The 27307-nt window shown below is 48.1% G+C and overlaps 1 protein-coding gene across 2 annotated transcripts in view; it reads left to right on the forward strand.

Moving 5' to 3' along the window:
* The window catches only part of Ccdc93 (coiled-coil domain containing 93), a 74314-nt gene extending 47102 nt beyond the window's left edge, over positions 1-27212 (forward strand). For both annotated transcript variants that reach the window (XM_021198271.2, XM_021198272.2), the window contains exons 14-24: positions 4114-4187; positions 5275-5356; positions 5876-5941; positions 6564-6617; positions 8266-8328; positions 12774-12882; positions 14433-14515; positions 15929-15966; positions 18531-18615; positions 19638-19751; positions 22006-27212. In XM_021198271.2, the coding sequence (XP_021053930.1) occupies positions 4114-4187; positions 5275-5356; positions 5876-5941; positions 6564-6617; positions 8266-8328; positions 12774-12882; positions 14433-14515; positions 15929-15966; positions 18531-18615; positions 19638-19751; positions 22006-22059 (822 nt within the window). In that variant the 3' untranslated portion in view covers positions 22060-27212. The remainder of the gene's footprint in view (positions 1-4113; positions 4188-5274; positions 5357-5875; positions 5942-6563; positions 6618-8265; positions 8329-12773; positions 12883-14432; positions 14516-15928; positions 15967-18530; positions 18616-19637; positions 19752-22005) is intronic.
* Positions 27213-27307: the final 95 nt, after the last annotated feature.

The raw sequence follows: 27307 nt of genomic DNA on the forward strand, positions 1-27307 counted from the left end.
CACACACATACCAACACACACCAACACACACACACCAGCACACAGTACAGCGACAGGAAGAAGACACTGATAGAGGTAAGCAGATCCACACACATACCAACACACACACACACACACCAACACACAGTATAGCGGCAGGAAGAAGACACTGACAGAGGTAAGCAGATATGCACACACCAACACACACACACACACACACACACACACACACATGCACTGTGACCGAGGGCCCAGGAAGAAGACACTGACAGAGGTAAGCAGATCCGCACACACCAACACACACACAGTACAGCGACAAGAAGAAGACACTGATAGAGGTAAGCAGATCCCCGCCACCACACACACCAACACACACATACACCAACACACACACACACACACACACACACACACACTGTGACCGAGGGCCCAGGAAGAAGACACTGACAGATGTAAGCAGACCACCCACACACACACCAACACACACACACACACACACACACACACACACTGTGACCTCAGGGCCCTCGGTCACCGCTCACAGGTCAGATCACAGCAGTGTGGATGATGGCATGGGCCGTGCACCTCTGTGAAACCCCCTTCCCTGCTGTGGATTGAGGACAGAGCCAGTCGCGTGCATACCTCATGTGCACACCAGCTGATACAAGCAGCATTCCGCCAGCAGCGCTGCTCAGACATAACCACGCTGAGCCCTCACATGATGCAGACCCAATTTTCATTGCTGTGAATCCTTCCAGGATATGGTGGACTCATACGTGGCAATAGCACATGACACTCATGGAGACAGCCACACAGCCACCCCAGGAAAGCTGGACACTAGCTGGCTGCCGCATTACGGCATGGGCTACCAGCTCTAGCCTATATAGCTGTATCATACACAAGCCTACCAGTCACATCTCAGATCCCCTAGATGGAAGGGTAATTCCCTTTGAACAAGCACTGTCTTTCCAGATCTCTATGGGCAGCCAATCATTGTATCTAAAGTGTATTGCTCTGTATGTATTTCTTTAGTCGGGATTCATTTATAAATTGGTTCACTGTTTTTTACCTGTGTTCCATTGTTTGTGTACTCCGGGTTGTATGTTCATCTGTTTAATGTTTCCTCTCGCTATCTCTCTATACTACTGTATAGTCTTCACAGTTACCTGGCCTGTTACTGACAAAACCCCTGACAGGAAGCAGCTTGAGGAGGGGAGGCTTTAGTTTGGCTGGAAGTTCGAGGATGTAGTCAGTTGTGGTAGAGAAGGTGAGACAGCAGGAACTCGAAGCAGCTGGTCACACCTCACCCAGTCAGGCGACAGACATGACTGTCAGTGCTCAGCCCATGTTCTCTTCTTTCTGCAGTCCAGGTCACCAGCCTTGGGGGTGGTGCCTCCCACTTACGGGGTGGGCCTTCCCAGCTCAGAGAACCTTGTGAAAAACTCACAGGATTGCCCAGAGGCTGACCTGGCCTGGCTAGTCCATTACAGGTGTACCCAGAGCTTGTCTCATGGGTGATTCTAGATCCTGGCAAGTTGACAGTCAGTATTAGCCATCACGACAGCTTGCCTCCATTGTTTCTGCAGAAGGGTACTGCCTCCTATGTGGTAGATCAGCTGACGGCAAGAGCTACTCAGAGCTGGGAAACTTCCCCTTCTCTCCGCTGTTGCCGGGAATCTGGAGCTCTCAGTTGCTCTCCTCTGGGTAGCAGTCTGTCTTCACTGCTCTGTCAACCCAACCCCAATCCCCTAATACAGGCCTCAGCCCTACACACCAGTCTTCCCACCGACGCTGGCTAGCACTCCATGCCTGACTCCCATCTGTTCCCTGGGAGTTAACCCACCTCCGGGTTCCAGCACCATAGCCTGGATTATTTGGGGACTTGGAGTGAGAGGGTTTGATGAGACACCGGGCCGTACTGCCATTTTCAACTAGGAATGTTTTAAACTTGTATTTTGTTTGAATAAGTCACATATTCACACGGTTCACAAAAACCTCACAGAACACAAAAAGTGAACGCCTGTAACCCACCATCTGCCTACTCACTCCAGGGTAATAAAAGTACAGCCAGTATTTTCTGAATCTTTCAAGAACTGTTTTGGTTGTATAGCAATTATATTCTACATACTCGTGCACGTTCTCTTTATAAGTTTGTATGTTTGTTTGTTTATTTAGCATGTGTTGGGGGTGCCGTTAAGCGTGCCACAGCACATGTGTGGCGGTTAGAGGACAACTTGTGGGAGTTGATTCTCTCCCACCGTGTGGATTCCAGGGACAGATTATCAGGCTGTTACTGAGCCGTCTCATCAGCGCACATCTGCGTACTTTATCTGCTTTAGGAGTTTGCTACGCTCATGATTTTAGACTTTGTTCTCTAGATCATTGCAAAAGGTGTACTTTACAATAGAAGGGATGGGGAGATGGCTGGGGGTAAAGTGCATGCTGCATAAAGACCTATGTTCAGAACCTGATTGTCCAGGTAAGAGCCTGGCAAGTTGTGGCACCTGGGACCCCAGCACTGGGGCTCAATAGGCAGCGAGGCTAGCAAAACCATGACTTTCTATTTCAGTGAGACATCAGGTCTCAAAAATTAAGATAGAGAAGCAAAACTAGACAAAGACTTCTCTGCATCAGCCTCTGCCTCCACGTGCACACCAAGCACAGGCAGTGTATCCGTGCACACGCATAGACCATACACAAAAGTGTATTACTGTGCATTAACATCTGCATTGTCTTTCTTTTCTTTTTTTTATTAGATATTTTCTTTATTTACATTTCAAATGCTATTCCGAAAGTTCCCTATACCCTCCCCCACCCCTGGTCCCCTACCCACCCACTCCCACTTCTTGGCCCTGGCCTTCCCCTGTGCTGGGTCATATAAAGTTTGCAAGACCAAGGGGCCTCTCTTCCTAATAATGGCCGATTAGGCCATCTTCTGCTACATATGCAGCTAGAGACACGAGCTCAGGGGATACTGGTTAGTTCATATTGTTGTTNCACNTACAGGGTTGCAGCCCCCTANAGCTCCTTGGGTACTTTCTCTAGCTCCTCCATTGGGGGCCCTGTGTTCCATCCAATAGCTGACTGTGAGCATCCACTTCTGTGTTTGCCCGGCACTGGCATAGCCTCACAAGAGGCCGCTATATCAGGGTCCCTTCAGCAGAATCTTACTGGCATGTGCAATAGTATCTGGGTTTGGTGGCTAACATCTGCATTTTCTTAAAGATTTGTTTCGTTAGTGGATTCAGAAAACCATTTGTCTTAGGGCTTCTATTGCTATGACAACACTATGATCAAAAAGCAAGTTGGGGAGGAAAGGGTTTATTGATTTAAATTTCCATATTGCCATTCATCAGTGAAGGAAATCGAGACAGGAACTCAAACAGGGCAGGGACTGGAGGCAGGAGCTGGTGCAGAGACTGTAGAGGAGGGCTGCATACTGGCTTGCTCCTCACGGCTTGCCCAGCCCACTTTCTTGTAGAACCGTCAGGCCAGGGATGGAGCCACCCACAATGGGCTGGGCCCTCCCTCATTGGTCACTAATTTAGAAAATGCCCTACAGGCCTGCCTACAGCCTGATCTTATGGAGACATTTTCTCAACTGAGGCTTCTTCCTCTGATGACTCCAGCTTGTGTCAAGTTGACACAAATCCAGTCAGTGCACCATTCAAGAGGGTGGGAAGTTTCAGCCCTGCCATGTCAGTGGGTTTTTGATAGTAAATCTCCCTCTCTCTCCCACTCTTCCTTTTCCTTTCCCTCTCCCCCCGCCGTGTGTGTGTGTGTGTGTGTGTGTGTGTGTGTGTGTGTGTGTGTGTGTGTGTTTATACCCACCCCCTTTCCTGCTCCAAGGCCGTTTGTTTTCCGACCTCTGTCTGCTGCACTGTGAGGTCATCACCAATGTCTCCAAGGCCGGAGCAGCACTTAGTGGGTTTTGACTCTGACTTCCTGGGCGCCTCCTCTCCATCCCATCTGTCTGGCCCATCTATGTTCTCAGTGCACAGCCAGATCCAGTGGCTCAGTCATCTATCCAAAATGAGCGATGAAGCCGGGTGGTTTGTGGAGCGCACCTCCTGTTCATGGAGCACACCCTCCTATAGTCTCCATAGCTAATGGTGACCCTGCTCTCTCTTGCAGCTGAAGGATCATGGTGAGAAACTAGACAAAGAGCAGGCAGCCCTGGAGAAATTAGAAGCCAAAGCCGACCCGAGGTAAGGCTTTCCGCATGTGCCGCCATCTTTTTGAGGAAATTGGCTACAGTGTCTGATGCTTGTTTTGTCTGATCAAGGGACAGAATAGCCAGAGGCTGGCTTCCATTCATTTACTGACACGGGACCAGCAGGGACCAGCAGTCACCTTGATGGTCACTGAGCTGTTTGGGCTGCACTGAGCCCCCCCCCACACCTCTCTTTCAGCCCTCCCTGTGATCAGAGCTCTTCTGGTGTTCTGACTTTAAAAGCAATGAGACAAGGCTGGGGGCTTAGTAGGCAAGGTGTTTGCTTTTTAAGCATGAGAGTCTAAGTTTGCTGTCCCAGATCCAACCTGCAAATGCTGGACATGGTGGTATAACCTTTAGACCCCAGAGCCAGAGAGGCAAAGGCAAGGCTGCTGATACCCGCTGGCCAGGCAGGCTAAACTACTTGGCATGTTTCAGGCCACTGAGAACACAGGAGGAACAAGCTTCTGAATGGCGAAAAGTGCTTACTGTGTATGAAGTCTGATGGGCTGGGTTCACTCCCACCAGTTGTCCTCAGACCTCAACACACGCTGCATGAGCACACTCACTCACACAAAGTAAATAGATGTAAAAACAGGTTTTAGTTAAAAGAAAATCAGAGGCTTGCACCTGAAGAGCAACAGTTGAGATTATCCTCTAGCCTACATGCATGCACATGCACAAACACAGGCAATTCCATGAGCGTGCATGCACGCACATGCACATGTGCACACACACATACACACACAAACACACATTTTTTGGTACCATGTTTACTCTGAGTACTATTAAATAAGTGATAAATGAGAACCATCAAAGTTCTTGATATTTCCAGAATTGACACTCACTCTAGAATACTGTGAGCTGTGTGTTTGTGTGTGTTTGTGTGTCTGTGTATCTGTGTGTGTGGTTTGTCTCCTCATGGGCTTGAGGGCCCAAGTGCATAGTCAGAAATGGAAAGTGTGACCATTTGTCACGGAAATTAAGAAGGAGCTCTTTGTGTTCTCACTGTGGCTTCAGCAATGATTCATAAAGCCTCATCCTAATGGTCCACCCTGTGCCATTGTCTGGTCTCTCCTCAGCATGCTGCAGAACCTGAGAGCACTTGTAGCCATGAATGAAAGTCTCAAAAGCCAGGAGCAGGAGTTTAAGGCACACTGCCGGGTGAGTGCTGGGTAGTATTGGTGACAGGCAGGAGGGTTCTTGGTTTCCCTCCCTTGTGATGCTGGGACACACTAGCCAGTGCAGTGTCAAAGGTTGATGTGGGCTTTGGAGGTGACTCTGTAGGTAAAGTGATTTCCACTCTTGCAAGACTGGGAGAGTTCTTTTCCAGAAAGGGATGAACTTCCAAGTGAGAGCTTTTGTCTTAGCACAAACTAATGAGAGAAATGTCTGCACCGAATAGTTAAATTGAGTAGGCAAGATGGCTCAGCAGGTAATGGTGCTTGCTACCAAGGCTAGCAGCCTGAGTTCAGTCTCTGGGATGCACACAGTAGAAAGAAAAGAACTGAATCCATAGGTTTTCCTCTGACCCCTATACATATGCCAAGGTGTGCAATATGAGCACTAGCACACACACGTGCACACAGACATAAATGTAAACACAAACCGCTATGGCTTAAACAGTTACCCTCCCGTTGGTGGCTTCCCTGAGCTTTGTAAAGGTTCACCTTGCTTTTGCAGGAGGAGATGGCTCGGCTACAACAGGAAATTGAGACCCTGAAAGCTGAGAGAGCGCCAGGCGAGAAGGTAAAGCCTTAAATTAGCCCTCAGTGCCATCAGCCGCTTTCTGGCTGGTTGTGGAGGGAACCTCCATTCACTCCAGATAGAGAGGGCACTGCTGGGTCAAAGGAAGGGTTCTAAGTCTGATGAACCAACACAATACACTTATTGGTGTCAGTTACAGGGGCTTCAGTGGCTCACAGGCAACTCCAAAGGGAGTCCCTGGTGACTTAAGGGCAGCTGTGCCATGGAGAGCCCCCATTTTAGTCAGTAGTTGACCTCTTACATAACTTAGGGAGTGGGAAGGTCTCATGCTCCTCATCCAAGCTACTCTATTTAAAGATGGCAACAGCTAAGGCAAGCCTGGAGCAAACAGCTCTCAGCACCAACCATTAATCCTTTTCCAAAAAGCACTGCCACTTTACTGGAGCTGGGCCTATAAATGTGTATTCTCCAGGGTTGGAGAGATCGCTCACTGGGTGGGAGCATTTGCTGCACAAGCATGAGCACCTGAGTTCGAATCCCCTGCACCTGTGTAAAAAGCTGAGCTTGAGGCGCTGGAGAGATGGCTTCATGATTAACAGCACCTACTGCATCTCTCTGTTCCCATCACTGAGAAAAGGTGCTGACTTCATTTCCTTCCTTTCAGACCATCTCCAGTGGAGAGCCGCAGGGTGCCCTGACCTCCACCATGACTCACAATGTAAGTATCTCCTTATCCTTGAGGCTAGCATTGTCCCAAGAGAATGTGTCAGCATCCTTTCTGTTCTTGCACATCTTTCCCAGTATCACCTGCTCTGCTGCCTCCTCTGTATAGTCTGTGTTGCTGGCTGCTCTGTTTAGTCTGTGCTGCCTGCTCCTCTGTAGAGTCACTGCCTCTTCTACTTGGTTCCATTTCAGACACTTCACTCCTCAACTAGAAGACACCTGTGTTGACCACATGAGCCTCAAAGGGCAAAAGAGTGATACAGAGGGAAAACTGCCTTCTTTGCTATATTATGGCTGGCCACTGCTCTAGTTGGCCATACTGACTGTGTATCAGGTGTATCTAACCTACAGTTCAACAATTATCAACTTACATAAAATATTATGAGGGATTCTTTGGGGGGAGGTGGGACTTGATTGCATGTTCTCAAGCACAAAGGTTGTAAGGGATTACATTGTGTCACATGTATTATAAATAAATGGAGATACATATATATATATATATATATATATATATATATATATGTTCTAGCACAACCCCATTTATAGAAATAGGCAAAGAGTCAGATTGGCTCAAAGGCTCTAGGCTTTCCATGGTGTACTCTAGTTTGCTGAACTCTGTTATGAGTTAAAACGGTATTTATCACATCTAAAGAGAAAGGAAGAGGATTGGTTAAGCAGGGGACACCAAGCAGGGCCTTCTTTAAGGGTGGTCTTCATAGCCTGTTAGGAGATTGGACAAAGGATATAGGTGATATCAGATGTCATCTATAACTGAACCCTGTGTAGGAACCTGTATGCATGTGCTCTGTGTGTTCTCGAGCATGCATGTTCCTTTTCTAATTTCCTCTGAGACAACAGACCATCCAGCCGTTTTTCTCATGCCTTGGTCTGGTGTAGAGGCACACCTGTCCATTAGCTCTGTCCTCAAGGGACTTTGTGTGGTGATGAAAATGCTTGCGTAAGGATCTTCCCGCATATACTGCATGGCTAGTGAAATTGAGAGACTGGTTTCTTTTCCTTATTTTACTTGATGCAAGTTTAAATGACACGAAAGGTTACCAGTTATAATTTCGGATACCCCAGGTCCAGTCAGAAACATAAACAAAAACCAATGTTAGCTGAAAACACAAAGATGGAGAACAGACTCTTATGGTAGAGTTGTCTCCCTTTTGTTGTAGGGTGTCCCGAGATATGGGGGCTGCAGGAGCCCAAAGGTGGTTCTCACTTAAGAACATTGCATTCAGGGGCTGGTGAGGTAGCTCAGCAGGTTGAGTACTTGTCCTGCAAGCCTGGCAACATGAGTTCAATCCCCAGAACCCACATAAGATGGAAGGAGAGAACCAACTTCACAAGGTGATCCTCTCCCCTCCACAATTCCTTCTGTGCCACATATACGCTCCCCCACAGTAATAACAGATAATTGGTTCCTTCTGGAAAGAAGATTGGATTCAACCAGGATTCCAATAAAGGGAGAGGTATTAGGATATGATGTGGAAGTATCTCTCAGGTGTGAAGTCCTAAAGTTGCTCATTTGAGAGAAGGAACTCAAGCTGAGAGAATATGGTTAGATGTTCTCAACTTTCTTGACTCCATCAGAGAATGGAAGTTCCATTCTAGATAACTCTGGCCTTTCTCACTTTTAGGAGGACCTGGACAGACGGTACAACATGGAAAAAGAGAAGCTGTACAAGATCCGGTTACTACAGGTGAGTATACACAAGGACCAGGGCCGTATTGATATGACTGGCTGGTATGCATGTCCTGTGGCTGATGGAGGTATAGGTGTATAAGAGCTAGCGTGGCCAGGACCGGCTCACTGCTCCCATTGCATTCAGACATGCTGTGATGTAAAGAGTTGCTGGCAGCAACACAAGTGTCCGTTACTTTCAGCATTGCTAGTTGGAGTTGATCCTTACCCTGCATGCAGAGTAGGTATGATTGGCATCACGATTATAGTAGTTCTGCATGTTCCTAGTTCTGTTCCCAGAACTCATGTCAGTTGCCTCATGACCCCTGTATGTCTCCATCTGCAGGGCATGTGACACCATCTTCTGAACTTCACCAGTACCCACACTCAGGCACACATGCCCTCACACAAACACACACAAGTACAGATCATTAAAAAGGTAAATACATTTTGGTGGAAGCTTAAGAGATGGCTCAGCAGTTAGGAGCACTGGCTGCTTCTCCAAGTGACCCAGGTTCAATTCTAAGCACCCACGTGGCAGCTCCCAACTATCAGTCCCAGTTCTGGGGGATCCAGCACCCTCTTCTGCCTTCCAGGGGCACAAGGCACCCACAGAAATACATATACCTGCAGGTAAAACCCCCATACAACATAAAGTGATCAAAATAACTTTCAGTAGGTTAGCTATTTCTCCAAAGGCAAGCCGCCGGTAGGTCCCAGAAGCAGGATTGAAGTTCAGATCTACTTTTTAACTAGAGAGTTGAGAGCATAGCTTCACAAATGAGGTGGGGAGATGGTAAAGCCAGCTCCAAACCTAAACACAGTCAGTACTGTGTTTCTGAGTCTGTTGTATTGCCAGTGCCTGGCTCATGGAGATTCAAACCCACAAATGGCCCTTGGCCTTGTATTACATGCCGGTTTGGGCCACTTTCTTTTCCTTTGTCTGGGTTCCTGGGAAGCCAAGCTTTAGTAGGAATGGCCAGAGGGCTCCATGGGCCTATGAGAGGTTATTATCGTCTTTCTGGCTCTTAATTATTTTGTGATATATTCATATCATATTCAGATGAGTCAAATATGTCCTTGATATAAAAGCACTATTCTTACTTTTAGTGTTTTGAGTGTTATAGCTCAAGCTGGCCTCAAACTGTATGTGTAGCTTGGGCTGGCCTTGAACTTCTGATAATCCCTCCTCCCTCTCCCAAGTGCTGGGATTATAGATATGCACCACCATGCATGACTACCCTTCAAATGTTTAAAGATGGCTTCTCAGCCTTCAGCAAAACCAAGTGCAAATATTTAAAGATACATAGAATTAATACAATCTGGGTCCCACTGCTGTTTGGAGACCCTGACTGGCTACTTCTTACATATTCAACAATGTATCGGGTTCCAGTAACAGGAACTGGAAGACTTGCCCTCTGGGACCTGGTTATTTGAGGACCAAGATCTGCCCATATATGCCAAAGTACAAGGCTGTTTATATAGGGAATGCCACTACTAGGGAGAGGCTGAGACCAAGCTAGAAGATACAAGGAAGCCAATGGCTTGCTGAGAGCCTGGCCTGGGGATAGGCAGCAGGATCTGTGAGGAGCTGGCAGGGGAAAGTGAGAGCTGCATCTAATGGAGTTTGGTGACGCTGGATGAGAGGAAGAGGGAGATCAAGGTTGATGTGGAGGTCAATGGAAAACAGGTAGGGACATGAGTGGCATGAAGAAAGTGTAAGTAAAAGCTCTGCTGGTCTGGACTGGGTTCTCTGGAAGACAGCTCAGCAGTTTAAAAAGCTTGCCTTGCAAGTGTGTGGACCAGATATCACATCCCTTGAAGCTCATAAATTCCAGGTGCACATAGTGGCCCACCTGGAACTCTACCCTCAGAGAGACAAGAAGGTCTCCAGAGCGAGATGGCTAGCAAGAGCACTACTAGTTCTGTCTGAGCTCCAGGTGTGACTGAGAGACAGACCCTGCCGCAGTGGATACAGTGGAAAAATGACAGAGCGTGATGCCTGCCATCAACTTTAGGCCTTCATGTGTACATGTGTATGTGTACACAGGCCCCCCCCACACATATGAACACCACATTACACACATGAAAAACTTGACGGGCAGTAACCATTAGATAGCATTGTGGGAAGAATGATTGGCGTCAGCTCCAACTCAAAAGAGTTTGGGCTAGAGAACAGTCTGTAGTGGGGATGGCAGCTAAGGCTATGGACATGTGGGCAAGACCCAAGACTCAACCCTAGTGAGCTATCAAGCAAGAACGGGAGAGAGTGATGGGAGAGGAGCCGAGGGCTGCTCACAGGCTGAGCAGACAACTCGGGTTGCCATCAAACATCAGTATGATAGTTTTTGCTTTATTGTATTTTTTTTTCATCAGGATTGGTTTTCTCTCTTAGAAGCCCGTTCTTTTGTAGTGAGGGAGAGGAAGGGAGTGGATCCAGAAGGGAGAGGAAATAATCTGTTTCCAATATGGCAAGTGGTTGAGGACTGGAGGAGCTAGAAGCTCAAATTCCACCATTCGCCCGTGCCCCAGAAAGCTTCTGGAGTGAGACTTTTCCTGTCAAGACACGAGAAGCATACTTCCAGTGACTGTAGTTAGGGAACCCACGGCCATCGAAGTCCTTGGTGAGCAGTGAATTCTTACTGCAGTTACTTCTGACCCGACCTTTGGTGAGGGCTGACTTACACAGAGCAGGGGTGATACCAAAAAGCCCTCTGTAACACAAGTGACAACTCATGAAAGTGCAACCCTGGAGCCCCTGCACCATTTGCAGGCCGCTAGACAGGTGGCAGTCTCCCTGACATGGTTGCTAGGCAGCATCATGGCTGGTCAGTGTCCTCCCCCAGCAGTTGTCTGCTGCTTCCTTGGGGAGGGACCTAGTGATTCTTGTAAATTTCAGCTTTCCCAGAATGTGGTTTGTTTTCTTCCTAGGTCTCCTGAGCCCTGGCCCACAGCCTACCCCAATTCTTCCTGGCAGGAGTCTTCCAACTGGGAGGGAGCTGGGATACAGCATTTGTCAAGTGGAGAGAGGCTGAGGCTTGAAGGGCGGAGGCACTGAGCAGGCCTGGCTGTCAGGGCTAGAGGCTGGAGGCTGAATGGGGTTTTAGCTCAGCAGACTTGAGCAAGTTTAAGTGCTGATGAACAGCCAGTGTGTCCACAAGCGCCCACACACATGCAGAACATTCTAGAAACAGAGACACAGTCACAAAGTGTAGCATGAGTGCTGGTATGAGACAGCCCCCAGAGAAAGGATGTGTGCTGTGCAGGTCACAGGGCCAGGCTTGCTCCCTCTGCCCATTAAAGAATTAGAAGGCAGGAGAGGTCACTAGAAGTCTTGGGGAGTCCAGCAGAGCCATCTTGTGATGCTAGGGAAATGGCGTCTCCTCGTGGGGTACTTGCCTTCATTAATAAAAGAAATTATGAACAGACTCAAACAGAAGCTCAAGGACAATTTATTAATTAGAGTTTAAAAGGAAAACCCCAAGGCAAGCAGGCTGTGAATCAGAGTTGCCCAGGAGGAGAGTGAAGATAAATGTGGAGGTCAGACACACAGTAGGGAGGGGAGCTCAGAAAACGAGCTAAAGGCCAAGGGCATTCATTTGTGATTTTAACAGTGTAGTCAGGCTCTTGCCAGCATTAGAAAGCAAAGGGAAAAGAAAAGAAAACTGAGGAGTTAACACTCTTCCGAGAGCCTGGACTCAGGAAGGCAGGCAGTCCCCAGGCCTGGTCCCTGGCCTGGCCTGGGGACTAACCCTTAAGGGAGCAGACAAGGGCATGTCTCCACCTAGAGGCAGATTCCGTCCTTTACAGCCAAGCTTGATTCCAGGACCCACATGGTGGGAGGGGAGAACATCCACAAATTGCCCTCTGAGTTCTACCACCCATCACGGCATATGCCAGGAAGTAAGCAAGCAAGCACGCATATGTAACTTTACACACTTTAAACATCAGGTGGTTAAACCTTAAGATTCCCATGAAGAAACTCAAGGTCAGCCCCACCACTCGGAAGGAGAGCTATGAGAGAGAAACTGCTGAGAAAGAAGCAGGACCCCGGACTGGTAGGGCACAGACTGGAGGGGTGAAGGCTCAAGAGAACAGCAGTGCTCAGCCCAGGTCCTGGGATCTGTATAAGCCGTGTGGAAGCTAAGTGGCATGGTCCTCATGAAACACCCTGCTGCCTCCTGTACACCTGACAGGACAGTCTGGTCTCCCTGTGTGTGAAAGGCTCTGAGAAGCTAGTTGTAGGCTTCTAAGTGGAGGAATTCAGAATACATTTTGGATAGGCAGCGGGATGGCACCTGTCATCTGGGATTCCTTACACTGCCTGTCGTCTGGTCAGTCACAATCCCATGTGAGGACCTCAGGCCAGTAGAGGAATGTGTGTCTTTGTGACTGGCTCAGCTGTGAGGAGCAGACAAATATAGCCTTTGACCAAGTGTCTTCTCCCTGTCCCTTTGCATTTAGGCACGAAGAAATCGAGAAATAGCAATTTTGCACCGCAAGATTGACGAAGTGCCCAGTCGAGCAGAGCTGATCCAGTATCAGAAGCGATTTATTGAACTCTACCGTCAGAGTAGGTGCATTGATTAAACACACAGACTCTTGGGCTTTGTGAGGGATGAGAGGGAAGGGGCTGCATGCAGTTCAGCGCAATGTAGCATTGATCAGAGCACAGTCCACAAGTGCCACATTGAAAAGGACCTTACTTCATCTCTGAGCTTGTTGAACAGCCCTGGGAGATGACTCGTGGTCTCTGTTTGCTCGGTAGATGGACTCAGGACCTTGAGAGTCAGCATTGGCCAGCTCTCATGGTGGTTAGCCGCGTGCAGTGTCCTGAGCCTCCCTCATGGTGGTTAGCCACTCACAGTGTCCTGAGCCTCCCTCATGGTGGTTAGCCACTCACAGTGTCCTGAGCCTCCCTCTTTCCAGCCTCTTGTGAGGCATCCCCACCCCAGCATCTCCAGATGGCCGGTGGTCAGGCTCCACAGAGTCTCACTGGAGTTGCTTTAGAACATCGTGTTCTCTCCACAATCCAGGACCTGCCTCACCTCAGCCTACTCTACAGTTACTGCATCATATCAGGCTCAAAGCTGTAAAAAAAAAAATAATATTCTGTATATATTAATTAATGCTGGAAATTAATACAGTGGTAGTACAGAGACCTCTTAATATTTCTTAACTAGGCAGACTCTCAGTTAGCTCATTTAAGTTAACCTGACCACCTAGCCCCATCCAGTCACATGACTAGCTATACCTTTCAGGCGGGTAGGCACATGTGACTTTCTTCTTCACAGAGTCTTTCCCTCCCAAGAAGTCCCATCTTTCTCTCTCTACTGCCCAGTCACAGGCTTTAGCCTTTTATTAGCCAATTAACTTAGGGAGCAAGGTTTGCACAACAAAAGCTGGTATACATGAGAATTTGGTCATCTTGGGGCAGCCATCTTGGGGTACAGAAATTAGCACCAGACCAACCCCAACACAAAACCACCCTCAGGGTTAAGGAAGATGGTCCCACTAATTAAAGTACTGCTTGATGGGATTGAGGCCCTGAATTTGATCTCAAGCACAAAACACATATTATTGTTTGTTTGTTTGTCTATTTTTAAAAGCTGGCAATATGGCTTAGTTGTTTAGTGTATGTGTTTGCAGAGGACTCAGGTTAAATTCCTAGCAGTCACATGACAGCTCACAGATGCCCATAACTCTAGTTCCAGGAGATCCAACACCATCCATGGGTCCCAGGCACACATGTTGTACATATACATTCATACAGACAAAGCATCCACACATGTTTTTTAATAGGCCAGGTGTAGGTACACACATTAGAGACAGCTAGATCCCTGAGGCTCACTGAACACCCAGACTAGCTTAGTAAGTGAGCTCTGAGTTCACTGAAAGAGCTTGTCTCAAAAAATAAGGTGAAGAGGGATTGAGAAAGATAGCCAGTGCCGACCTCTGACCTTTGAATGCACATGTGCACACGTACAAACACATATGCACAGAGACACAGGCTTCCATGGTGACTTAGTGTGCCTAAGGCCCTGGGCACATGCCTCATGGGGTTGTGATGCTGTGGTTCACTGATGCTCTGGCACTAGGATGCTGATCTCTCTGTACTGGCAGTTTCCGCAGTGCACAAGGAAACCAAGCAGTTCTTCACTTTGTACAATACCCTGGATGACAAAAAGGTTTATCTGGAAAAGGAGGTAAGAGCCTTTGTCTGCTTCTTTCTTTCTTTTCTTATTCCATTTTACATTTTATTGTGGAGGGGAGGCATTGTACATATGTGGAGGTCAGAGGACAGCTAGTGGGAGTCAGTTCTCTGCTCACACCATGTGAGCTCCGGGAACAGAACTCAGGTCTTCAGGCTTAGCGGCAAGCACCTTTGTACTTAAGACTTCGCACTGGCCCTATTAAGAGCTTTTATTGGAAGAAGATAACTTAGATGAGCCACTGACAGCATGGTAGCTCCATAAGATTCAGGTGGACCTAGAGCCTGAGACGACGGAGTATCTAATAGAAGTAGAGAGTGACTGCCTTCCTGTGCCAAGCACTGGGGACTGTCACTACAAAGCAGTGGGAGCTCTCTGCAGTGAACTAAAGCTGGTGTTTACCCATTCTGTAGTATCATGTGAGAAATGCCAGCTTGAGGCGCTGGGAAGATGGCTCAGTACGTAAAGTGCTTGCCTTCCAGACACGAGGGCCTGAGTTCAATGGCCAGAACCCACATTAAAAAACAAAACACAACACCACCCAAACCTGGCATGGTACTCTGCTTGTAACGCCAGGACTGGGTAGAGACAGAGACACTGGGGACCGCTGCCCCAACCCCAGCCTAGCCTCCTGGATGAGCTGGGACCAGTGATAGATCCTGTCTTAAAGAGCAAGGTGGACAGCCTCCTGAGGAACGGCAGCTGAGGTTGTCTGCTGGCCTCCACATGCAAGTGCACATTCAGACTCAAAGTCCAGGGATAGTAACTGCTTACAGATGAGCCAACAGGTTAAACGGTGCACAGCCGGGGGAACCCCAGACAGAGCCCTTCCCGGCATGTCTCACAAGGTCAGATGGATGCTCTAGCTGTGAGGGCAGGGACAGTTTCCATGAGAACAGGACCATGAAGGTTGTGTTTTATCAGAAACTCTCAGGCCCACTCAGCAGCTGGCCATGTTGGTGGCCTTGGTGACTCGGTATGGGAGTGGAGCAGTGGAAGATAGGCACTATCTTCCCTGTCTTTACCCTCCTGGCCCACCCTGGACTGATAGCCTCAAAAGAGAGTGATGTTTGGGAAGACCAATCAATCCCTGCTGGCAGTTTGTCCAAAAATCCCTTCCACTAGAGTGCCCTTTAAAAAGCCATCTTTCCACATTCTCGTGGTCACACATTCTAGGGAAAATGATTTTCTTTAAATAGATAGGGTCGATACTCTGAGGAAAGCTATGCAGGGAAGAACATACCATTCTTTCCTTTGTTCTGTTGAGTGTCACTTTGACCTGCTCGACAAGATGTGTCTCCCTTTCAGTGGCCTTGTCCCAGCCCGAGGCAAGCTCTCCAACAAGGACTGGGATAGTATGGGGACCTTTTAGCTTTCTACTTACATTGTTCTTTTTCACTCTCCCAGATTAGCCTGCTGAACTCTATTCACGAGAACTTCTCACAGTAAGTACTGGCTGCCCTCCTCCTCGGCTCCCCTCCTTGTCTGGCTGAGGAGTGACTGAGAATATGGTGTGCACACAAGGTCTGGCACTGGGACATGAATCTCACTTTCCCTATCCACTAAGGGTAGACCCTTAATGGAAGGTTCTACAAATTGCAGTGCTGTGGGTAAAGAGCCTGACTTACTCCATCCCAGAACCCTCAGAAGGAAAATCAAGTGTAGTGGGATTGTAGTCCTAGAGCTTGGGGATTGGAAACAGGCAGATCCCTAGGGTTCAGGGTCCAGCCAACCTATTCTACCTGTTTACTTCCAGGCCATTGAGATAGCCTAGGAGAGACCTGAGGCCCCAGGGGGTGTGGAGGTCTGAGGAGGAGGAGGGGGCCATCCTCTGGGAGATAGGGGAGGAGGTATGGGATGAGGAACAGTCAGAGGGCAGACCAGGAGGAAGATAAAGACAAGACTGTGAAAAAGGATCAAAGGCGGGTAGAAAAAGGTACCTTCTACCTTCCTGAGGAAGAATTCTTTAAGTTCTGTTTTGTAAATTAACATACATCCTCCAAACTGGGGATTTAGCTCAGAGATGAGTGCTTGTGTAGACTCATGAAGCCCTGGGCTTAGTTCCCCGGCACTTCATAAACTGACTTCTTGGTGTATGCATGGAATTCCAGCACTTGGGAGGGAAGATAGGAGAAACAAGAGTTGTTTCAGGTCAGTTTGACTACAAAGGTTTTTCAAGGCCAGCCTAGACTACATGAGATTCTACCATAAAATAAATTGTATAGGAAAGCCATCTGTATAAATCATATAGCAAGGGAACCAAGTAATACTAGCTCAGGAGTGTGTCCCTGGTAAGTTAGTCTGCCCACCTTGCTGGAGTGTGTCCCTGGTAAGTTAGTCTGCCCACCTTGCTGGAGTGTGTCCCTGGTAAGTTAGTCTACCCACCTTGCTGGCAGCCCAAGGCTTGCTCCCAGAATAGCATGCTTCCTTTTGCTAGCACAAGCCTCTGCTGGCCCCTGACAATCGACTAGAAACATTTTAAAGACAAGTTCATGGGCTCTAGACTTTCTACATCTTTTTTTTTTTTTAAACACAGCAGGGCTCAGCTGTTCTCCATTGAACCTGAATCTGAATTCAGTCAGAATGAATTCATGGCTCACTCACATACAAACACACAGACAGACAGACAGACACACACACACACACACACACACACACACACACACACACACACTGTTTGTAAAACAAAGTTCCAAATGTTTGATTTTACCAAAATGTTTCATTTTACCAAATGAAGACCCAGGAGCCAGATGCTATGGTTAAAGTGTGCCAGCTCAGAGAGGCAGAGAAAGCACCCAGCTGACCTTCCTCCTCAACTGATAGACAGAAGGAAAAAACCTGCTCTCCACACTGTGTTAAAAAACCCTTCCAAGGGAATGTCCCTCCTTTCTACTTCCTGTGTGTCTCTCTACCCATCCTCCTGACTTCCTCTCACTCTATGGGTTTTCCCTATGCTTACTTCCTGTCAGCTGGGTGCTTGCTCTGTCTCTCCCCTGTGGTTGACTTTATTCAGTCTCATTCCCAGTAAACAGAAAGCTCTTGGATTAAAGGTGTGTGCTAGAGCTGAGCCACACCATAACTAGAAATAGGTTTTTCCAGTATACAGTCTCGGGGTTCTCAGCATGATCAGATATGCTGCGACAGACATAAACACACACACACACACACACACACACACACACACACGGAGGTTCGGGGGTGGCACCTGCCTTTGTGTCCTGTTGCCCTTCTCAGACTGGAGGGCTGAATTCCTGATAACCACAGCAGAGTTCTGTTCTGTAAGCCCGCTCTCTAAAGAGTTCTCCACCTGTGAGTGCCAAGCTCTGAGCCTTCTGGCTCCCGTTCCTCTGCAAGACTGGATATGGATAGGAAGGTATAGCAGGCACACCAGGAATTCTACCCCTTCTACCGCCTCCAGCAAAGTTCCAGGTTCTCAGCTCAGATCTGGGAGGACTCAGAACATGTCCTCTCATTCCAGGCGATGTCCCCCTGTCCTCAGAGTCTTAAAAAACAAAACTGAATTAATTTCTTAAGCAGTACATGCCATAATTCGTGGCAAATGGCATTCATATTCTTTTTCATTCACATTTTATGTTGAGGAAATATAGTTTGGCTGAAAGTTACAAGGAATAAGCTGAGCGACCCTCGGAAGGCAGCACTTTGAAGTTGCCTGTGTGCGTACCACTGCTGAAAGAGTGCTCATGCCAATCTAGATTAGAGGAGTAGCGTGTTCTTACCTCAGAATCCCTTTCTTCTAGAGAGGTTCCTTACGCAGCCCATTGCCACAGGAACACAGGGAGAATGGGGAACAAGACTCACTCAGTTATCTGATTAGAGGTTTGGAATCCCAACTGCTTGGTATTTGTGGTGGCTCCCTCAGCCCACTGTGCCCTGCAAAGGTCTAGTTGACTGCTGGGGCACATTCTAGGTACAGGGCTGACTCCTTGGTGTCCCACCTCCTTCCTAACTGTGCCACATGCTGAACCTACCTCTGTTGATTTTCTTTCAGAGCCATGGCCTCCCCTGCGGCCCGGGACCAGTTCTTAAGGCAGATGGAGCAGATCGTCGAAGGCATTAAGCAAAGCAGGATGAAGGTCAGCGGACTTCCTTTACAGCAGTGCAGAGGGTGTGGTGGTGAGGAGGTTGTGGGCAGAGAGGCTCACATCCAGACTGCATCCTGCGTTGCCTCACCAGCCAGGAGACTCTGTTCTGCGTCAGACACTGTGCTGCTCCTCCATATTAAATGAGCGATGCTGCCCCTTCCCTGCCTTACAGATTAAGAGCTGTCCCTCCCAGCAGCCCTTCTCTCTTGTCCAGCCACCTCTGCCTGGACGTTTATCTCATCTTACATCTTGATGCTGGGGAGAGATCCTGGGGCTTAGTGGCCAACCAGCCTAACCTACTTAGCCAGTTCTAGACCAAGTAGAGACAAGGCGGCTTACTGGGTACAGGCACATGACAGAAGGGGAAAACCAGCTCCCACAGGTCATCCTCCAGCCTCCACTTCCTCCAACTTCCTCCAGCTTGTGGCTACCATAGAAAATCTCTTTTAAGTCAACATTTAGTGTCTATGTATAAGATCAGTATCCTGGAAACACCCTATAACAGTTTAGATAGCTGTAGATAGCTTACACTGTGACACAGTTAATAAATGAAAGGTAGTAAGCTATGTTATTATAAACACAATTTTATACATCAGGATTACTCACACAGTTGACATCCTGGGCTAGATAACCCTTTGCCTTATGGCCGTCCTGAACCCTTTAGGGTGGTGAGCAGCATCTCCTTGCCAGTGACACCAACAACTCTCCTCCTTTGGAGTTGTGACACTCCAAACCGCTTGCAGATACTCACGAGTCCCCTCTAGAAACAAAGTAGTCCGCAGTCAGGAGTCCCCAAATGCAGGCTGGTCATCCGGCGCTCTGAGTGGCGGGCTGCTGATTAGATTATAGAGCCTGCGGTGACGTCATTCAGGAGGGAACGGGACAACCCGAGGGAATGCGCTTAGGAGCGCAGGTCTGGAAGAAACTGACCCAAACCTTAATCGTGGCTGCCTGTTGTGGCGCTGTCAGAATGCCTCTTCCTCCACCACCATTTCTTAAAATGTTTCCCACAGATGGAAAAGAAGAAGCAGGAGAACAAGATGAGAAGGGACCAGTTGAATGATCAGTACTTGGAGCTCCTGGAAAAGCAGAGGCTCTACTTCAAGACTGTGAAAGAGTTCAAAGAGGTGAGAGGGTGTGGGCCAAAATCAAATGCACATTCAGCTCACCTCAAGGTGCTTAAGCCTGCAGCTGAGGCTGCTGAGATGGCTTTGACAGGAATGTGCGTGCTGTAAAAGCAGGAGTACTAGAGTTTGATCCTCAGAACTAACAAGAGGAAGAAAGTCAAAAAAACAGCGGGATGGTGCCCACTTGAGTCCCAGTGCTGGGGACGACAGGGAGGCTTGTTGGCCAACCCACCCAGCCTACTACACCGTGAGCAAGATGGCTTAGCGAGTAAAGATGCTTTCTACCAAGCTTGATGACTGGGTCCAATACCCAGGACCCACATGGTAGAAAGGGAGACTCAAGCCCCACAAGTTCCCCTCTGACCTCTGTGGCAGGCACATATGTACACACAAAGTAAATAAATAAATAGAATTTTACAAAGAAGCAAGGACGGCAGCTAAACCTGACTTCTGCCCTCCACTGGCACACATGCATATGTGTGCATCAGCACGTGAGCGCGCGCACACGCGCGCGCGCACACACACACACACACACGAACAGATAAAAAGAGAATGTCCCATGCCAATGGTTTTGTTCTGATTTATTTTTGAGGATTATGCTGTCTTCCACCTTCTCTGGCTGCCCTGCTCTGTTTTGTGATCTAACATTTGGCAGCCATGTGCCTGCCTACAGGCATGGCAGCAAATCTCATCTTTTCAAATGTTCTCCCAGCTCTGACTGCCTGTGGCATAAACCAGGTTGTAGAACAGACCCGGTCTCTGTCCTCAAGGAGCTTCGCTGTGGTGAAGGAGACAGATGAGAAGCTAAGGACGAATAAACAGAAGACCTAGTGGACAGGAAATAAAAAAAAACTTAATAGTTCCAATCTTTATGTGTAGGGAGACAGAGGCAGATGTTCCCAGAGCAGGCTCCACAGGCTGAGCCAGGCTCTGCTATGGGGAGGGCTAGCACACGTCAGGGAGCAACCAATGCCCCGAGGCATGGGAAGAGCCCAGCGGCTGATGTGGAGTCCATATGTAATACACACCGATGTGTAAGCGCATGCCCATGAGTGCCTGTGCAGAGACCAGAGGAGGATGCTGGTGTCTGCTCTGTCATCCCTCAGCTGTATGCTCCTGTGACAAGATCTCACTGGGCCTAGGCTGGCAGCCAGAAAGTCCCACCAACCCTTCTGCCTCTGTCACACAGCACCAGGGTTACAGGCATGCGCAGAATCATGCCAAGCTTTTTATGTGGGTGATGGGGATTCAAACTCAGGTCCGCATACTTGCTCATCAGGCACCTTTACCCGCTGAGCCACCTCCCCTGCCCCTCAGCTGTCTTTTGGTTAGAGACATTAAGAGCTTTGGGAAAGGCCTGGGGCTGCTGGAGGTTTGCTAACAGACACATTGTGAAGAGCTCGAGAGTTTGCCACAGGAAGGGAATACAAAAGGGTAACTGGTATCTCAGGACGCTGGGCACCATTGGCAGGGAATGGGGCCAGTGACATCCCTCAGTGATAGCCCTCAACACATTTAGTCACAGAGCTCATAACAAGTCGTTATTGGAGAAAGGAGTACCCTTCACAAACACTTGTCACTGCGTCTTCTTAAGACTTGTCATCTTCACTGTTAGAACCTCTCAGTGTGTCGTCTGCTGTGTGTATACTAGGACTGCCTTGCTCACAGCCTAGGATACGGTCTCCAAGGCCCCTTCTCGCTTACCCTCCCAAGCAGACTGCCAGATATGTATCTGCTTTCTGCTTCTGTCCCCTTGGAGAATTTAGAAAGTTCTGTCTGTAGGAAAGACAGTGCCTGGTCTCCTGCCTTTAGTCCAGAGGTTTCATCACACCTGTCAACACAGAAGGTCAGTAGGTCACTGTGTCACTGTGTCACTGTGCTGGTTGCTTCCTGACTTATCAGAAAATGCTAGGAGGCAGCAGATGTAGTTCTGTTGGTGGAGTGCTTGCCTGGCAATCCACAACATTGCCTTTGATCCCCAGCACGTTGTAATTCTCATTACTCAGGAGTTGGAGGCAGGAGGATCAGATTCAGGGCCATGTGTGGCTTTTTAGCCAGTTCAACACCGGCCTGGGCTATGTGAATCTCTGTCTCAAGTCTCAAAAAAGAAAAAAAAAAAAGGCAAAAAATAAAAACAAACCAATCAAAACAAAAAAGCAGTTACCAAGACTGGGGAAAGGCTGGGCCCCTTCGGAGACCCCCACAAGAGCACCAGTGACTAACCATCTCTGCTTCTCTCTCACTGCTTTTCTAGGAGGGTCGAAAGAATGAGCTATTACTATCTAAGATCAAAGCCAAGGCCTCCTGAAAACTCCATCTCCATTTCTGGATGTCCCTGATATTTTTTTAATGACATGTATAGACCACAGGATCTTGACATGGCTCTGCAGAGAGGTCCAGGAAGATTCATTTCAGTTCTCTGGACGGATGTTTTCTTTCTCCTACTTGTTTCATTTCGTCTCTCCTGGCTGCGGCTGATGGACTCAGAGCCCTACAAAGAACCGTGCGTGGGCAGTGCCCACTCACTCTGACCTCTCAACTTCTATTTCTTCAGTGACACTGCGTTTATGAAGGTACCCAAATGTGTGCCCACGGGCCCTGAGAATAAAGAGCATTATATTCAGCAAGTATTGAGCAACTGCTAAGAAACAAGCCCTGAGGTAAATGTAGCTGAACATGGTCCCTGCCCTTCTGGCATCTAGCAGGGGCTCAGAGAACAGCCCTCTTGCTCCCCACCCCTAAAGCTTGTCCCCTGAAATGTTTCAGAAGGCTGCTGAATGAGCAGCCAGCCCATTCATCTACCGTTGTGCCTTTTGTTCTGGCTTGTCACAGTATGTAAGGACTCTAGGCTGGGTTGGGGTGCAGAGCAGTTAGCCCAGAGGTGTAAGACAGAAGCAGGCGAGGTTCTGGTTTACTAGAGTCCACCCATTTGTGTTGTGAACTGATACCAAGTGCCCACGATGGGCTTTGGAAATGGGAACTGCCAGTCTGGAGCTGTGCTTCTCAGACATCTGCTCTGGTATGGCTGAAGGTGTGTCCTGCCCTCAGGCTGCATGTGGTCAAGGACAGCTGTGAGGGTGCTGGAAGCATAGCCCATGTTCTTGCACTGCCAGGGTTTCAGTGAAGATAAGATGTTTAGACCGTTGAGTACTATCCGGTCAGACAAGGGGAAAGACTTCGGGTGCTGTGCATGGAAGAAAAGAAGGTAGTGACAGGGGCAGGAAGCCTCCACGGAGCGAACATCACTTGGGCCGGAACTGAAAGGAGTAGGATGTGAGCTGAGATGGGAAGGAGGGCCTCTGATAACCCGTAAAGGGTTGGCTTTAGCCTCTGGACATGAGCAGATCAAAGCAATCACAGAACACCCCCAAACCTCCAGGTATCGGGAACCTAGCAACTGGGTCATGCTAGGTAAATCCCAGTGTGAGGTCTGTGCTCCCTTCTGCATAAACTTAGCATACACATGAACAGCAGGTTGGGACCATCAAGCAGAAGCAGGTGGGGGCATTGGGCAGTCACAGAAGTGCTTCTCAACTTTAGTTTCCTAATGTATGATTAAGAGGCATGAGGCATGCATACTGATAGAAAAGAAGAGGTGCTGGGGCTCAGTGGGTAGGGTGCTTGCCTAGGTTCCATCCCTAACGTCACATAAATGGACGTGGTAGCACACACTTGTGATAGAAGCAGGAGGATCAGGACATCGAGTGTATCCTAGGCGAGAGTTTCTTCTTTTGGTGTGGTTGTAGGCATGATCAACTACAGGCTGCCTGCAGCCGTGGATAGCTGTGAATGTGGCCCAACATGAAATTGTAAAGTAATTTAGAACACAGATTATTTTCCATCTCTTCTTTTAAAACTGCATTACACTGTGTGCTCCGTAAACTTTGTAGATGGCAGGGTCATGCTGTAAAAGCATAAAGGTGATCACTCCTGGTAGAGAGAGATTGCGTTGGTAACTCCTGGTAGAGAGGGGTTGGTGGATACTTTGTCCCATTCCTCAATCCACAAGGCTTAATAGAGATGATGAGCGGTTCCTGTTACTTGCTCTTCAGTACCAGGTACGACTGCCCTCCTGAGGAGCAGGCAACAGATCTAAACAGAATAAGGTGGTTGACCTAGGCCTCTGACTCCAGTGCTCTCATCTTGCCTGGCAGATTGGTATTACAGTCTGCAAGTCCGTAGCTGGGTAAGACTGCTGCTGACACTGTTACCCCAGCTGTCTGTGCAGCAGCATCTGACACGGGGAAAGCTAGCCAACAGAGAGGCTTCGAGCTCAGATCTATCTTGATTTCTCTCTCCTACATTCAAAGGATGTGGTATCTAAGGCAGTAATGTCTTACTATCTGGTTCTGGGAAGCAACAGTGAGCAGTGGCTGACCTGTATTGTTTTAGAGCTTTGTGGGTAGGCTCTGTTATTCTTTGAATTAGACCTGAGAACCCTACATTTGCATCAGACATCCTAAAACAGATAGATAGCACCTTCGTGAGTAATTCCAGCATGAAGTGACTGCTCAGTCTGACGTTAGTGGCTGAGGAGATTCCCTGAGATCCCTGGTCATTTCAGAATCCACCTGGAGGCTCGTGGAAGGGAAGGGCCTCTCAGGGCAGTGTCTTCTGTACCCAGACATAGCTGTACCCACACATAGTATAGCATTGTGTTTGGAGCCTACTGGCTTTTACCAGAATTGTAAGGTGGTGGGGAAACATCTGTAGGTGACTTTTTTTTTTTCCCGTGTGTACTTTAAGAGAAGCCAGATTCAGAGCAGAGAGCTTGTTCACGGGGCTGGTTCCCATTGCCATGCATTCTTAAGACCAGCCTCTAGGTCAGAAGCTACCTTCCCTCCCACATGCTTTTCATGATGTTCCTGAGGATGCTCTGGTTGAATCCAAGCTCAAAGCAGTTGTGAGCAGAGTGAGACTGAGGTGATGGTGGAAGGTCTGGGAGGATGTAGGGACGTTCTCCTCTTCTCCATGTTCAGTGGCTAGTCAGCCAACACCACAGGGGCGGTGGTGAGTACCATAGAATATCTGCCAACCTGCATCCAAAGGTGCTTCTGTAATGAAGCAGAGTCCATGGTGGGCATAAGCTCCTGTTAGTCTGACCTTCTGGATCAGGGTCTGGTTTGTAGCACTTGATTCCAGAACAGTGAAGACACAGGCGTATGGTGGAACCAAGCCGGCATTGGTCACCAGGAAAGGCTTCCCTTCTCCAGACTGTTTCTGGGGGACCCCTCAGGACCTTGAACAAAGCACGGGGCAGGCCTTCCAACAGCTCTCTGACTACCTCCCAAGGTGCCATTCCTATCCTTTGTCACTTTGGCAGACTCCTGTCTTTTCTATCTTGAATACTGTAGTCACTACCTGAGGGGTATCTGAGACACCCAGCCTGACCTGTAACCCCTATAATGCATCCCTCTGCCTCCTCCATGGTCCTGTCTTGCCTGCTCCCAAGGTGATGGATGGTCCATTTAAAGGACCTGGGCATCCTAGCAATAATTTCCTACAGGGACTTTGGCTTGTGAAGGTTCAGGCAGTTGAACTGAATTTTGCTCTGAGAAGTACCGTAAGGAAGTGTTTTATGATGTGTTCATTGCCAGGGTTGGTTGCTAAGACAGAGAAGACCTTAATACAGAGCAGTATAATGAAGAGCCCAGTAACATGGGTGGTACTGTCTGGTGCAGCTGAGGAAGCTAGAGGAAGAGTCATAGTCTCTTCTGAGATGCATCTTAGAGTTGTACACGCTCTTCCTTCTAGCAGTAGGTGGCACTGGACTGAAATGGTATGTAAAAGGTAACGGAGGACCTGGGAGATGTCCCAGTCAGTAAAGCATGAGGACCTGAGTTAGGATCCCCAGCATCAAAGCCACGCATAGCAGTGTGCTCTTGTATTCCCAGCCCTAGAAAGGAAGAGACAAAAGGACCCCTGGGGCTCACTGACCAGCCAGATTAGCTGAGTTAGTAAGCTTCAATTCAGTGAGAAAACCTGTCTCATAAAATTAGGTGGAGAGCAATGAAGATGGTATCTGAGTTGACCTCTGACCTTCACATGCACACACATCCCCATACACATAAAGGAACATGCATATACAAAAAAATTAATAATGCATGTTTTCCTTCTCAGAATAACTATGTATAAGATCATGAGCCGGGCTTTAGTGCCTCGTGGGCAGTGTTTGACACCATGGGGAGTCGCAGCTTCTGTATCCTCCTGTATCCTCATCGGCCTGTATCAATTTCCCAGATGGCCACGCTCACCCTCCATTGATACAATCCTCATGTGTCTGTCCTCTCCACGACTTTGGATGATGTCATCACACTAGCCTCCTGGTCATATCACAGTCCACTCGTCACATTCCTGTTCTGTCTTAATGACACATGTCTTAGTGACATGTGTCATTATGACACATGCTTAAGGTTTCTGATCCTTCGCAAGGTCTACATATTCCCTCTTTGGAATGTGTAAGGGCAGTGACACAGGGACCCTACCCAGCTCACTGTGGTTCATCAGACAGTCAGAACATTCCACTTGCTTAAGTTGGCTCCCCAAACTGTTATCTTTGCATCCTATAGTAGCAAAATGTAGATCTAACCTAACCTATGCTCAGGTTTAAACAGGCTGCCAGTTCTAGTCAGCGGCACTAGAGAAGCCCTCTTAAGACGTGTGTTCATTAGTCGCTAACCTTGAAGGATGGAACGGAAAAAGAGTTTCCCAGAAGTTTCCAAGCTTTAATTACAAGGTCACCTTTTGCAGCAGGGAAGGCACATTAATGTCGAATAGGATCATTAGTGTGTTCTTCCTTCATATGTGGTGGACGGATCTTAGCTTCGTGATTGAAGAAAACGGGTATTGCTGTAGAGCAGCACACATGCAGTGAATGGCAGAGCTCCAAGCCTTCACCCGCCTTGGAGGACAATTGAATAGCATCACGAATCCAATTGTACCGCCTTTTCTACCAGCAGTGCCACATGTAGGAACTTTTCTTATGTACAGAAACTTTTATTAGAGTAACATTTGTAATAACAAAAGGTTAGAAACTACCATTAATTCAGAACAGAGGTGAAAAACATCATGGCCCATGTCTACAATGGGGCATTCTGCAAACACTCAAAAGAATGGACCTGCTCTGTGTGTATTGCCAAGGAACGTTCAAGGGGTCTTGGGGCCACGTGGTTAAGTGGGGGAAGAAAGCATGCATGAACGTGCATGAAATGCTAGTGTTTGGAATAGGGATAAATACATGTAGGTGTGTGGATGCATATGTGTGTGTGCATATACTCACATATATGCTTGTGATACGTCTGCTTGCCTGTTCCCAGACTGTCTCTGAGAAGTGACACAGCAGCCTGGCAGCCTCAGTTGCTGCCTGGAAGAAGGTGGAAATTACTTTTCACTGTTTGCCTTTTGTACTCTGGAATTTTGTACCGTGTACATGCATTATCTACTCAAAAATAAATAGTTTTTGAAGTTTAATTTGGTTTCATTTAAGAACAATCATGGGAGAAAATTTCACTTCCACTAGTCTCTTTTCTTTCTTTTGTTATTTTGGGGGAGGGGAT

The sequence above is a fragment of the Mus pahari genome, chromosome 5 (genome assembly GCF_900095145.1).
Source record: "Mus pahari chromosome 5, PAHARI_EIJ_v1.1, whole genome shotgun sequence".
Taxonomy (NCBI): domain Eukaryota; kingdom Metazoa; phylum Chordata; class Mammalia; order Rodentia; family Muridae; genus Mus; species Mus pahari.